A 13,453-nucleotide genomic window follows, 5' to 3' on the forward strand; every position below is an offset into this window, starting at 1 on the left:
AGGACAAGGGGGCTGATTAAATATACGGAGATGAGTGTAAAGAAATAAGGGAGACTGGTTGCAGTGGCTCACGCCTGTAATCCCAGCACTTTGAGAGGCCGAGGCTGGCGAATCACCTGAGGTCTGGAGTTTGAGACCAGCCTGGGCAACATGGTGAAACCCCGTCTCTACTAAAAATTCAAAAATTAGCCAGGCATGGTGGCGCACGCCTGTTAATCCCAGCTACTTGAGAGGCTGAGGCAGGAGAATGGCGTGAACCCGGGAGGCGGAGCTTGCAGTGAGCTGAGATCCGGCCACTGCACTCCAGCCTGGGCGACAGAGCGAGACTCCGTCTCAAAAAAAAAAAAAAAAAAAAAAAAAGAAAAAGAAAAAAAAAAGAAATAGGGGAGAGCCCAAGGTAATTCTTAAGGGATTTGACACTCAAGGCAAAGCCACCACTCAGTGTTCTTAGTGGACAGTGGACAATGACATCTGAGGAAGGTTATTTTGGAGCCTGACATATTACACTGGAACAGAGGCCAGAGAAAGGAGCCCACATTAATTGTGGTGGACTTGGAATCTGAAGAACTGGGTATATTAAAATGTTGAACAATGAAAAGGTTGGGGAAATTAACTATAGTCCCTTTAATTTTGAAATATGCAATCAGTAAAATTGTTTTGGAACGATATTTGGTGGCACGGGAAAACAGAATAAAATGTAAGCATACTATAGAACAATACAAAGGCATTTTTGTCAAACGCCTATCTGGGTGGGAAATAGATTATCTCTGGGGTGGGAGCTTTTCTTTTTCATACTTTTCTGCATTTTTCAATTTTCCTACAAAAAGCTTGTATTGCTTTTATAAGAAAAAAGTTATTTTCTGAAAGAACCTCTGGCGGAACTCAGATTTCCAGGGACCCACATGCCAGTACTACCCCAGCCTCGGGTGTCTGAGGAACCTAGACTGGAGGGTGTGGCCCTGGAGGTGTGAGACTCAGGGAAAGCGGGGTTGGGCGCGGCCGCCCCTGCCCGGAGCAAGAGCAGCGTCGGGACCGGAGGACCAGCCGGGGGATGGGGCAGCAGAGGTGGCCGCGCGCCGGGAAGTGCTCAGGCCAGACCCTCCCCACTCGCTACGCGCCCCGTGCCCGAGGAGCAGGACACCAGCCTCTGGAACCACCCAGATCGCGGGGGCCTCCAAGAACCCGGAGGGCGAAGGCCTGAGGGCCCCTTCCAGCCGCCTACTCCTCACCCCAGCCCCAAAATAGCCGGCGGGGAACGGCGCCAGCCCGCGCGCCCGCCGAGCATTTGCTGACTGACGGGAGGTGGGAATGTGGGCGGAGCCTCGCGCCGGAGCTGTGATTGGAGCAACCAACACCTCCCAATCTCTCCCAAGAAGGGGAGACAGCGCCAGAGAGGGATGCGCAGAGGCGGGGGCTTAGAGACCTCTACGTGATTGGCTAGCAGCGCAGGGAGCCCGGCGCTGTCCCGATGATTGGCAGGCGCTAGACAGCCCTCGGAAACCGCCTTGGCTTCGCCCATTGGCATCCTGTGAGAGTAGGCGGGATTGGTTCATCGTGTGGTGCTGATGATTAGCTGGCGGCTGAGAGTTAGGGTGTTGGGAGAGAGTTGGGGGGGACAGCGGGGGCAGCCGACTTCCTTCTTGTTATTGGCTGATGAGGTGGGTAGGGGTGGTGCGACGGCCCAGCGGCTGCCTGGGATTGGTGAGCGCCGGCGTGAGTGACAGACAGTGGGGCGAGCTGCGCGACCAGCGGTTTGTTTTTCGGAGCGTTCCTGAGGTGGAGAACGGTGGCCGGACGGAGCGACTGCGGGTCTGAGGGACTGGCGGGCGGGCGGGCAGAGCGGCGCCGCCGAGGCCGGGCTGGGCCGAGCCCAGGAGCGCCCGGGATGTAGCGGGTCACCCTGCCGATGCCACAGCGCCCGGCCGCGGGCGGAGCCGGAGCCGGAGCCTGGGGAGGCGGCGGGGGCCCAGAGCGCAGCCCGCGCCCCCCGCGCGGAGCCAGGCCCGCTGCCGTCCCCGCCGCCCGGGCCCCCGGCATGCAGCCCCGGCTGCGGAGGTGACACTCACGGACCCGAGCCGCCGCCGCCGCCATCGCCACCATGGGTAAGTGTCGCCACCGCCCCGGCCTGTGCCCGCGCTGCTTCGCGACGCCCCGCCCCGGGTTGAGGGAGGAGGACCCTGGGCCGCCGCCTGACAGGCATGGACAGCCCGCCCGGCCCGGGGCTGCGGACCGCCGGCAGCCTGCCTGCCCGCCCGTCCGGCTCGCGCGCCGCGGCCGGGACGGGGGTTCTGGGTCCGCGGGGCGGTCCGGCCGGCAGAGCCCGCTCGGCAGCCCTCCTTCCGGGCGGCGCGACGGCGCATCCCGGGGAAGCGGCGGTGGGACCGAGGGCCCGTGCTCCGCGGGGCAGCCTGGCTCGAACGAGCCGGACCGCGAGCCCGAGGGCGGGGGAGCGAGAGCGCAGTGTGGGGCCCGGGCTGGAGGCTGCCGCAGGCCCAGCTGCTGTTGTGTCTTTTCCTTGATTTGCTTTTTTTTCCTGCCTGTGTCATTTCCTTCCCTTTGCTCACACAGGCCGGCCTGTGAGAGTTCCCGGGGCTTGCTCTCCAGCCCTGTGCGCGCCCCAGCGCAGGGGGGAGGGCGTGCGGGGCTTGGCTGGGAGGCGATTAAACTGGAATCTATGATCAAGCGCGCGGTTGACAAATGCGTGCTGCACGCAGATTGCTGGGGGTCAGGAATTGGTCGGATGCTACCAGTTAGAATTCACATCCTACTTTTTGAAAAATCCTGTTGCAGGGTTTTACATCCATTATTTTTTTCTTGCGGTATCCCTGAAATTATGTAACTTTTCAAAGAAACATTTGCTACACAGAAGAATTTCTCTGAAATCATTTCCTTTTTGTCAATATTTGCAGTTTCTACTGTGAAGATGTAATGTAAGGAAAGCTTTTAATGTCTTCCGCGCTTAGCATTTGAGTTGAATTATATTCCATATCCTTTTTGGTAATTTAGCAAATGACTACTGGACTAGACTAAGAAATAACATTTTAAACGTTCTTTACTTCTCCCGTGCAGACAGGTGTTGTGATACTGTTGTCACAAGTTTTGCTAAATATTTGATATTGCTCTAAATAATATTAAAAGGGTAAACTTACGTGAGAGGATCGTTTGCAAAGTCTTCCCTTCCCTTGCTTCTGTGATGTGCCCTGTGTGAAGAGGGAGCCTTAATGTTTGCCTTGCCCTATAGCAAGGTCAAGTTCTTTTTGTAGGAGGTTAACTGTATGCTATGTCAAATTCACCAGATATTGTTTTGTGACCCATCTCTACACCCTGGCTTTGAATGAATTGCCTTGTTCTAGTTTATGCTATCCCTCATACAGTATGAGAAGGGTTTGTTCATTTGCTGGGCTTACTTTTTCCTTCCCATGCTTTCCTTCAGAAGTGCGTGCTCTTCTGGGGGAAGGTCTGCTGTGAGAGTGGACATAAAAGGAACCCAGTACGGCCTGCTATTTAAATATCTAATTGAAGAAATATTTATTGAATTTTTTTATAGATGAGACACACAATTCTTGTCTACCCCAGGATTCAAACATTTATCTTGTATTATAGATTTTGAATAAATCTTCCATTTGATTTATGAGCCTATATTGTGACTTTCTCACAAGTCTTTTTTCTTGTCCTGGGGCAGCTGTTAGTCCCAAAGGAGAGTGTGAAATACTTAAGGGTGTGTAGACCATCCGCTTCCTACTTTCTTGACTGCTACACCAGTTAGAGTGCCCACATGTGTTGACTACATCTCATCTAACATGAAAATAGATATGAACTTGTTTTCACATTTCAAGACATTTTCAAAAAGTTTATAAGTGTGTGAGTATATGGAGACCAGTGATGGGGAGGAAGGAAACGATATAGGCTGAGTCTAGAGCCCCAAAGAAAAAAGGGCCAGGACCTCAGGATCTTCGCATTTGTCTCCACGTCAGTTGTCCCCCTGTCAGTTTTACATGAAGACACATGTGAAAGGAACATGCAAGAGGAATTAACTTGCCTGGTGGCAAGTATATTAGTATGTTAGCCAAGTTAGTTATTAGCCAAGCCAGTATATTAGCCAAGTTAGTTTAAGAACCACTGCCCTAGCTTTCTTCACTTTCCCCCATACAGTTCTCTTCATCTTTTTTGTGAGGGGAGAGTAGATGACCTTGATACACTGTTAGAGCTAATATTGAATTCTTCTTGACACCTGGCTCTTCAGTTTGCTTTCTGTAGAGCTCATTGAGGATATATATACACAGATACATTCACACACAGTCTCTCTCTTAAATACTAGTTTCCATTTTGGTGATGAAAATTCGAATTCCCAGTTTAGTTAGTTTGCTTTTGATTGCTGTAGTTCTACATAAACTCAAAGGATTTATAAGAGAGAAACACAGACTTCTTAGTATTTTAGTTATTCTTGTTAAACTTCAGCCTCATGAAGAAAGGACTAAAACTTGAGTCTTTGCCCTGCAGGTTCTTTGGTTAAGTAAGAGTCATATTTTCCTGAGCTGTTCTAAGCCCAAGACTGAAGCCTGTTTGACAACTTGGGTTAATAAAAACAGGTCAGATTTTATATTGTCTGTTAGCCCCAGTAAATTTCTAGTGGAAATTATTTATCTCTGTAAATAATAGGAAATATTTTTTTTTGGCCTTGATACTATGTAGCTATAAAAAATTGGGATTGACTGGTTGTTTTTTCTTGGTCACTCCAGAATTCATTTCCAGATTTAGTAATTATAGTGGCAAATACTGTTCATAATACCTGAGATTGTTTATGTGGTCTTTTTATAAATGCAGTCTGAAACTTAGTGGGATGTATCACTGAAAAATGTGTAACAACTTGGAAGTGTTACAGGAAACTATAGTGAATGGAGTATGGGATTACAGATGGTCTGGTTCTGGTTTGAAGTCAGAATTACTGTGACTTACAGACACCTTGTCTAGGGTACCAAGGCTGTTGGGAGCTCCCTGTTAGAATAGTCTCAATTCAGTTTGGCTAGAATCTGACCACCTATGTAGACTCTGAAGAGTTAGCAGCTGTTTTGATTGAAATTTGAATCACAGTTTAATAAATCAACATGGCTAGATTTCTCATATTTTTAAAAATGACAATTGGATTTTAAAACTGAATTTCAGGTCGGTCATGGTGGCTTACACCTATAATCCCAGCACTTTGGGAAGCTGAGGCTGGTGGATCGCTTGAGCCCAGGAGTTCCAGACCAGCCTGGGCAACATGGTGAAACCCTGTCTCTACTAAAAATACACAGACTTAACTGGGCGTAGTGGCAAGCCCCTATAGTCCCAGCTACCCAGGAGACCCAGGTGGGAGGATCATCTGAGCCTGAGCCACGATCGTGTCACTGCACTCCAGCCCAGGCAACAAGAGTGAGAGACCCTGTCTCTAAAACAAAAAACAAACAAAAAATAGCTGAATTTTAGGCATCTATGAAAAGTAAATATCTGTCCAACTGAGCATTACTTAGGGGAATACACAGAGATAAGATGAGGTTTTTCTGGTTCTATGGAAGCTGTTAATTTATTCTTTGCCCATTTGTTGAATGCCTCCTATGTGCCAGGCATAGTATTAAGCCCTGTACCTGTGTTATCCTGTCCTCAAGAAGTTACAGTTAGGTAAGGTGAAGCAGAAACATGTAAACAAATCAGTGCAAAATCGTGTAAAGATACCCAGGAGAGAGATCAATGCTGTCGTTTTGGTGTTGACATATATAATTCTATAGTCTCCAGTCTTTTGGGTTAATTTCATTAAACATTAAAATGTAGCGGTGATATATATTGATTCTTATGAGGAAGAAATGGCTTACTTTGTAATATGTGTTTTAAGAATTTGAACCATCAATTAATATTGAATGCCTATTATATCTAAGAACAGAAAAACGCCAGCATTTGACTTTGAGATTTAGCAAAGGTTCAACCATTTCTTGAAGGAGAAAAGTTTCTTGTGAATTGAGGGTCGGGCCTTATTGCATGTACTCATTGTAAAATGATGTTTGCCTGGGCATGGACAGGGTGGAGGCAGTGGAAGTATGTGAAATGTCATGAAGAGAAAGTAAAATCTGACTCAGGGACACTGAAGCACGGGCTTTCCTGAGTGAGCAGCGCGCTCAGACGATCTGGTGGACCTGGGTAGAACATTGTCAAGATGAAGAAATAACATCAGTTAAATGAAAACAAAGATTAAAACATTATTTTTGGAATTGTATACATGGAAAAGAGAGAGAGTGTGTGGCATAGTAAACAGACATCATATGGGATAACAGTGTTTATTAGAGAATGTGGTGCTTCTGGCAACTTTTCTGAGTTGTTAGCCAAGGGAACTCACAAATGGAAAGTGCTTTGAGACACTGCTTTGAGATACAAGTAATAGCTCAGTCTGGAAGAGTGGCTTCCTGCTGGAGCTAAAGAGAGGAGTGTGTTGCCTGGCAGCCTCCATACCACAGGTCGGGGTACCAGGAGAAGAAAAACTACATGCCACTGGGGAATTATGAATATTGGCTACTTAAAACTGCCTAAGAGCTTCCACTTTTTAAGCCTGAACTCTAATCTTTGTTTCATAGATCCTTTTCTATTTCCATGAACACTTCCCCTCTTCCTAGATTCTTAACCTCTTAATCTATAAAATTAACCTCTTTCTCCTTGTGCTTCTTCCTGGTAGCTTCTAAGTGTGTCAGACCACTCCCACTCTCAGGAAATCTTTTCAAAGTTATAAGCACACTATTACCCTACCTCAACTTGTTCACATGTAAAGTTCACAAATACATTTTTTTTTTTTTTTTGAGATGAAGTTTTGCCCTGTTGCCCAGGCTTGAGTGCAGTGGCACTATCTCAGTTCACTGCAACCTCCGCCTCCCGAGTTCAAGCTATTCTCCTACCTCAGCCTCCCGAGTAGCAGAGATTACAGGCACCCGCCACCATGCCTGGCTAATTTTGTATTTTTAGTAGAGACAGCGTTTCACCATGTTGGCCAGGCTAGTCTGAAACTCCTGACTGCAGGTGATCCATCCGCCTTAGCCTCCCAAAGTGCTGGGATTACAGGCGTGAGCCATTGTGCCCGGCCGTGACTAATTTTTTGTATTTTTTGTAGAGATGGGGTTTTGCCATGTTGCCCAAGCTGGTCTCAAACTCCTGGGATCAAGTGGTACTCCTGCCTTGGCCTCCTAGAATGTTGGACTTACAGGTGTGAGCTAATGCGCCTGGCCTGTCACTCTTATTTTCTTCAATCCTTTTTTGTTTTTGAGACGGAATCTCACTCCATTGCCCAGGCTGGAATGTGTTGATGTAGTCTTGGCTCACTGCAACCTCCACCTCCCAGGTTCAAGCGATTCTCATGCCTTAGTCTCCGCAGTAACTGGGATTACAGGCGTGTACCACCATGCCCAGCTAATTTTTGTATTTTTAGTAGAGATGGTGTTTCAGCATGTGGCCAGGCTGGTCTTGAACTCCAGACCTCAGGCGATCTGCCTGCCTTGGCCACCTAAAGTGCTGGGATTACAGGCATGAGCCACCTTGGCCGGCCTATTTTCTTCAGTCCTCTTAAAGCCTTCCTTTCCAGCTTCCCCTCTTCTCATTCTATTTGATTAGTATTAGTCACCGAGGATCAGTCTCTGACCCTCTTTTCTTCCCCTCTATCCCTTAATTGCTTATTCTTCATGTCCTTTCTCTCAGTTCATTTCATGAACTCTCTGACATAGCTGGAACAGCTTGCTTTTCTTTTTTTCTTTTTCAAGATGGAGTCTTGCTCTTGTCGCCCAGGCTGGAGTGCAGTTGCTCAATCTTAGCTCACTGCAACCTCTGCCTCCTGGGTTCAAGCGATTCTCCTGCCTCAGTCTCCTAAGTAGCTGAGATTACAGGTGTCCACCACCATACCCGGCTAATTTTTGTATTTTTAGTAGAGAGGAGGTTTCACCATATTGGCCAGGCTGGTCTTGAACTCTTGACCTCAGATGCTCTGCCTGCCTTGGCCTCCCAAAGTGCTGAGATTACAGGTGTGAGCTACCATGCCTGGCCAGCTTGCTTTTCTTAAAGAATCTTTAGTCTGTTAACAACTATATAAAATCATCCATATAACCTCTTGCTACTCATATTTTAAAAAATATATTTTTATACATTCGTGTTTATATACTCTGGTTTATATATTGTGTAATTCTATGTTTTTTTTTTTTTTGAGATGGAGTTTCGCTCTTGTTGTTCCAGGCTGGAGTGCAATGGCACAATCTTGGTTCACTGCAACCTCTGCCTCCCAGCTTGAAGTGGTTCTACTGCCTCAGCCTGCCATGTAGCTGGGATTACAGGCATGTGCCACCATGCCCAGCTAATTTTGTATTTTTAATAGAGACAGAGTTTCTCCATGTTGGTCAGGCTGGTCTCGAACCCCCAACCTCAGGTGATCCACCTGCCTCGACCTCCCAAAGTGCTGGGATTACAGGCGTAAGCCACTGGACCTTGCCAATTTTTTTTTGATACAACTTTGTATTTGTGTGTTGTTTATCTTTTTATCCCTAGAGTTTGAACACCTTGAAATATCTTTTAAAACTTTCTAATGTATAATACAAGGTAAGTATTCAGTAAATGGTTGTTAATGATTTATAAAAGTTCAGTAATAAAATTAAGTATTAGGGTAGATTAAATGGCCTCCAGTCTTTTTCCATTGACCTTTTCTCATTGATGATAATAATAGCCAGCTTTTTTTTTTTTTTAGCATTAGTAAGTGTTACGTACCATAAGAAATAATTCATAGGTTTTCTTTTGCTTTTAACTCTCACAGCAGCTTTGTGAAAGCTTTATCTCCCAGATGAGGAAATTGAGGTTTGGAGAGAATAAATGATTTGCTCAGGTCCTCCTTACCAAATTTTTCTGATTCTGAAGTTCATATTCCTAACTGCTTCAGTCTAAGAAAGTTGTTATTTGTTGTTTTTTTTTGAGATGGAGTCTCACTCTGTCACCATGGTAGAGTGCAGTGGTGCCGTCTCAGCTCACACCAACCTCCGCCTCTCGTGTTCAGGCAATTCTCCTGCCTCAGCCTCCCAAGTAGCTGGGATTACAGGTGCACGCCACCACGCCCAGCTAATTTTTTTTGTATTTTTAGTAGAGACGGGGTTTCACCATGATGGCCAGGCTGATTTCGAACTCCTGACCTCGAGTGATCCGCCTATCTCAGCCTCTCAAAGTGCTAGAATTACAGGCTTAAGCCACTGTGCCCAGCCTGTTATTTGTTTTTAAAAGTTTTGTGTTTTTAAGGAATGCCACATTGAAGGAGTGCTGATAATTCAGTTAGTCTCAGTCCATACCACAGAGATAACTGGCTTGTGGCAGCCAAGTGTGCATAGTGATGTTGCTTTTTAGAAGGAAAAAAAACAAAAACAAAAACAAAACCTCAATCCAGGAAGAAATGCCTAAAAGAGCCACTTGATTTACTTCCTGTCTTTATCCATGTCCTCTGAAGTACCAGTTGAAGAACCTGTCTACTTCTAGGAATGTATTTGACTTTGACACAAAATTAGATTCTGTAATCCTGATTCACTTGTGTCAGTTGTCCCAGATTTCAGATGACAGTGCCAAACTGTGCCTCTACTGTGTTCTCAGCTCTGGAACTACCAAACAAGTTTATTCATTAAGTAATACCAGGAATTGGTTAGCCTCCTAGAAACAGAATTTGTCAACCTGATAAACCAGCTCTAATAATAACATCTTACACAGAATTAGAAATTATTTCTCCAGTCCTACTTGTGGATCTGACTTGAAAAGTGGTGTGTGTATGTGTGTGCCTGTATGTGTATTCACATCCATCTTCGTTCAGTATCTGAGTTGAAAGAACTGAAAATTCTCAATTCTTAGGGTGGTTAATGTTGTTACTGATAACTGTGCATTCCGCTTTTAGGAGTATTGTTGGATGCTCCTCAGAAAACACTTAAACCTAGTCATAATCCTCCTTACATTGATCCCAATTTATTATTACAGTTGGTCCAATTTTTTACATATTTAATAATATATAAGCCATTTAATATATAAACCTATACATATTATTATATAAACCAATCTTCCTAGCTTAGATGTTATGCTCTAGTTTTTAAGGTTTGGTTGTGAGGATAAAAATCAAAACAAAAAACCAAGTTCCCTTTTTGTTTTTGAGATAGGGTCTCACTGTTGCCCAGGCTGGAGTACAGTGGCATGATCATGGCTCACTGCAGCCTCAACCTCCTGAGCTCAAGTGATCCGTCCACCTACGCCTCTCAAGTAGCTGAGCCTACAGCGTGCACCACCATGCCCAGCTAATTTTTTGTATTTTTGTAGAATGGAGTTTTGCCATGTTGCCCAGTCTGGTCTCGAACTCCTGGGCTCAAGCAATCTGCCTGCCTCGGCCTCCCAAAGTGCTGGGATTACAGGCATGAGCCACCCTGTCCAGCCAAGTTCCCTTTTTTTTTTTTTTTTTTTGAGACAGAGTCTGGCTCTGTTGCACAGGCTGGAGTGTAGTGGCCGGATCTCAGCTCACTGCAAGCTCCGCCTCCCAGGTTTACGCCATTCTCCTGCCTCAGCCTCCCGAGTAGCTGGGACTACAGGCGCCCGCCACCTTGCCCGGCTAGTTTTTTGTATTTTTTAGTAGAGACGGGGTTTCACCGTGTTAGCCAGGATGGTCTCGATCTCCTGACCTAGTGATCCGCCCGTCTCAGCCTCCCAAAGTGCTGGGATTACAGGCTTGAGCCACCGCGCCCGGCCCAAGTTCCCTTCTTTAAGGAAGCTATAGGGAAATTGTAGAAGTTATAAAGTAATTGATGGGATTTATATGTGTTAATTTTGACAGATATCTTTTTGTAGATACCCACTTTCTCATTCATTATCCACTTTACTGCATGCTTTCGATATTACAACTATGTCACTCTCATACATACTTTTGTATATGTTTTGAAGTGGAATCATATGGGAAGTTAGGCTCCTGGTATTTTCCTGCAAGTTTTAAATCTAATTTTACTGTCCTGAACAAGCAAAAGCCTCTTTATAGGCAACTTTGTCCTTTTCTGCACCTCGTCAGAGGGCATATAGGGCACTAGAGCAGATTTGGTCTAGGAAGAGGGGAGAGGCAAATAAGGGGAAGGGCCAGGCACGGTGGCTTATGACTGTAATCCCAGCATTTTGGGAGGCTAAGGAGGGAGGATCGCTTGAGCTCACGTGTTTGAAATCAGCCTGGGCAACATGGTGAAACCCTCTCTCAATAAAAAATACAAAAATTAGCAGGGCATGGTGGTGTGCATCTGTAGTCCCAGCTACTCTGGAGGCTGAGGTGGAGGATTGTTTGAGCCTGGCGGGTGGAGGAGGCTGTAGTGAGCTGTGATTGCACCACTATACTCTAGCCTGGGCAACAGAGCAAAACCCTGTCTCAAGTCAGTCCGTCACTCAATCAGTAGTGGAAGAAGAGACTGGAACAGTTTTACTTCCTACATTTCACGCTGTTCATTTCTTTCCACAGGGTATTAGAATATTTCCAAGGGGCAGTGATAAAGGGCAGAAGATGAGCACTCTCTTTGGGTGGAATATTTTGTATTTGCTTCTTTTAAGGTGTGCCCCAAGTCCCCAAATGAGTCAGTTTTCACCAAAGCAAGTGTAATGACTCATCTCTCATGTTCCCGTCCCGATCAACAGATTTATTCATGTTCAATCTCCAAATGCTATTTGAATGGGCAAATATATCTTAAAGGACCTGGGAAAAATTTGTACAACATAGACTTGGGCTGGTTTGTGTTCTGGGTTTTGGCCATTTGTTTTCAATGTATGAGAACTCTAGTACTCCATGCTATTTCAAGAAAAGGGGATTAAAAGTAATGGCAGTAAGGTGGAGACAATGCATTGCTTGGTCAGCTTAGGGAGGAAAAACAATAGAACTACCCTTTGACTTCCCTATGGGAAGTAGAAGGCCTATAAACTTGTAAAGAGTTGGTGGGGGTTGGTGGTGGTGGTGGCATTCAGACGCTAGGCTTGTAAAACAACTTCTGTTCAAAACAGTTACCTGAGGCCCTTATTTGGTACCTTTTAAAATGTGCTCTCCTCTTTATGATGCTTTAAGAATAAGTCTGGGACTGACACTGTGCCATAATCCGCTCTCTATGGATTTATCTTTTCATTCAATACCATATTACATTGTACTGTGTTGTTCTTCACTTCAACTTTTCATCTATTTTTCCTGGTTAAGTTTCTTTGGCACTGGAAAAACTGCTCTGTTTGAGCATGTCCCTTCCCTGCAATTAATTGGTAAATATTGCTGCAGGAAATCTGATTGGAGGGCTATTAAGAAACCATTAAAGGTCAGGCATGGTGGCTCACACCTGTAATCTTAGCACTTTGGGAGGCCGAGACAAGAGGATCACTGAAATCTAGGAGTTGGAGACCAGCCTGGGCAACATGGGGAGACCCCGTCTCTACAAAAAATTATCCAGGCATGGTGGCCCATGCCTGTGTTCCCAGCTACTCGGGAGGCTGATGTGGGAAGGTTGCTTAAGCCCCAGAGTTCGAGGCTGCAGTGAGCTGTGATCACACCACTGCACTCCAGCTTAAGTGACAGAGCAAGACCTTGTCTCAAAGAAAAAAAAAATCCATTAAAATTCAAATTGCCATAGTCTGACCTTTTGGGCTGCATCTGATTATAGTTACAGGGTCTGTCATTTTACCTGGGCAGAACTCCCTGAGTATTAGTCATGTAGTTTGTGAAAGAACTTTGCTGGTCTGTATTTAAGTATCTTAGTCCATGTGCTCTCTTTCATTGCAGACGAACAGGAGGCATTGAACTCAATCATGAACGATCTGGTGGCCCTCCAGATGAACCGACGTCACCGGATGCCTGGATATGAGACCATGAAGAACAAAGACACAGGTCACTCAAATAGGCAGGTGTGTGTGACCCTGGCAGAGCTAAATGAGATTTGTTGGGGAGGGGTTTTCAAATGGGAAATATATGAAAAGCCAAGGAGACTACATTACCAGGGTTGAATGCTTTTGACCCCTTCCTTTCACAGTCTGTTAAATGGGAAGTAATACATACCAACCAGGTATGGTTAAATGGTAAGTGATATTGGGAGGCCGAGGCAGGCAGATCACCTGAGGTCAGGAGTTTGAGACCAGCCTGGCCAACATAGTGAAACCCCATCTCTACTAAAAATACAAAATTAGCCAGGTGTGGTAGTGCATGCCTGTAGTCCCAGCTAATCAGGAGGCTGAGACAGGAGAATTGCTTGAACCTGGGAGGCAAAGGCTGCAGCGAGCTGAGATGGCGCCACTGCACTCCAGCGTGGGCAAGAGAGCAAAACTCTGTCTCAAAAAAAAAAAAAAAAAAAAAAAAAAGCCATGCAGTTATGGCTGTGATTTGGAATCTTAAAGCCTTCTGTAAGCATTTCATCTGTTATGGGGACAGTATTCATATACG

General features: G+C 45.7%; 1 protein-coding gene across 4 annotated transcripts in view; it reads left to right on the forward strand.

Annotated features, from left to right (window-relative positions):
- Positions 1-1,755: 1,755 nt before the first annotated feature.
- MAP3K3 (mitogen-activated protein kinase kinase kinase 3) overlaps positions 1,756-13,453 on the forward strand; it is a 74,362-nt gene continuing 62,664 nt past the window's right edge. For all 4 annotated transcript variants that reach the window (XM_023193973.3, XM_023193974.3, XM_023193975.3 and 1 more), the window contains exons 1-2: positions 1,756-2,102; positions 12,800-12,921. In XM_023193973.3, the coding sequence (XP_023049741.1) occupies positions 2,099-2,102; positions 12,800-12,921 (126 nt within the window). In that variant the 5' untranslated portion in view covers positions 1,756-2,098. The remainder of the gene's footprint in view (positions 2,103-12,799; positions 12,922-13,453) is intronic.

The sequence above is a fragment of the Piliocolobus tephrosceles genome, chromosome 16 (assembly GCF_002776525.5).
Source record: "Piliocolobus tephrosceles isolate RC106 chromosome 16, ASM277652v3, whole genome shotgun sequence".
In the NCBI taxonomy this organism is placed as follows: Eukaryota; Metazoa; Chordata; class Mammalia; order Primates; family Cercopithecidae; genus Piliocolobus; species Piliocolobus tephrosceles.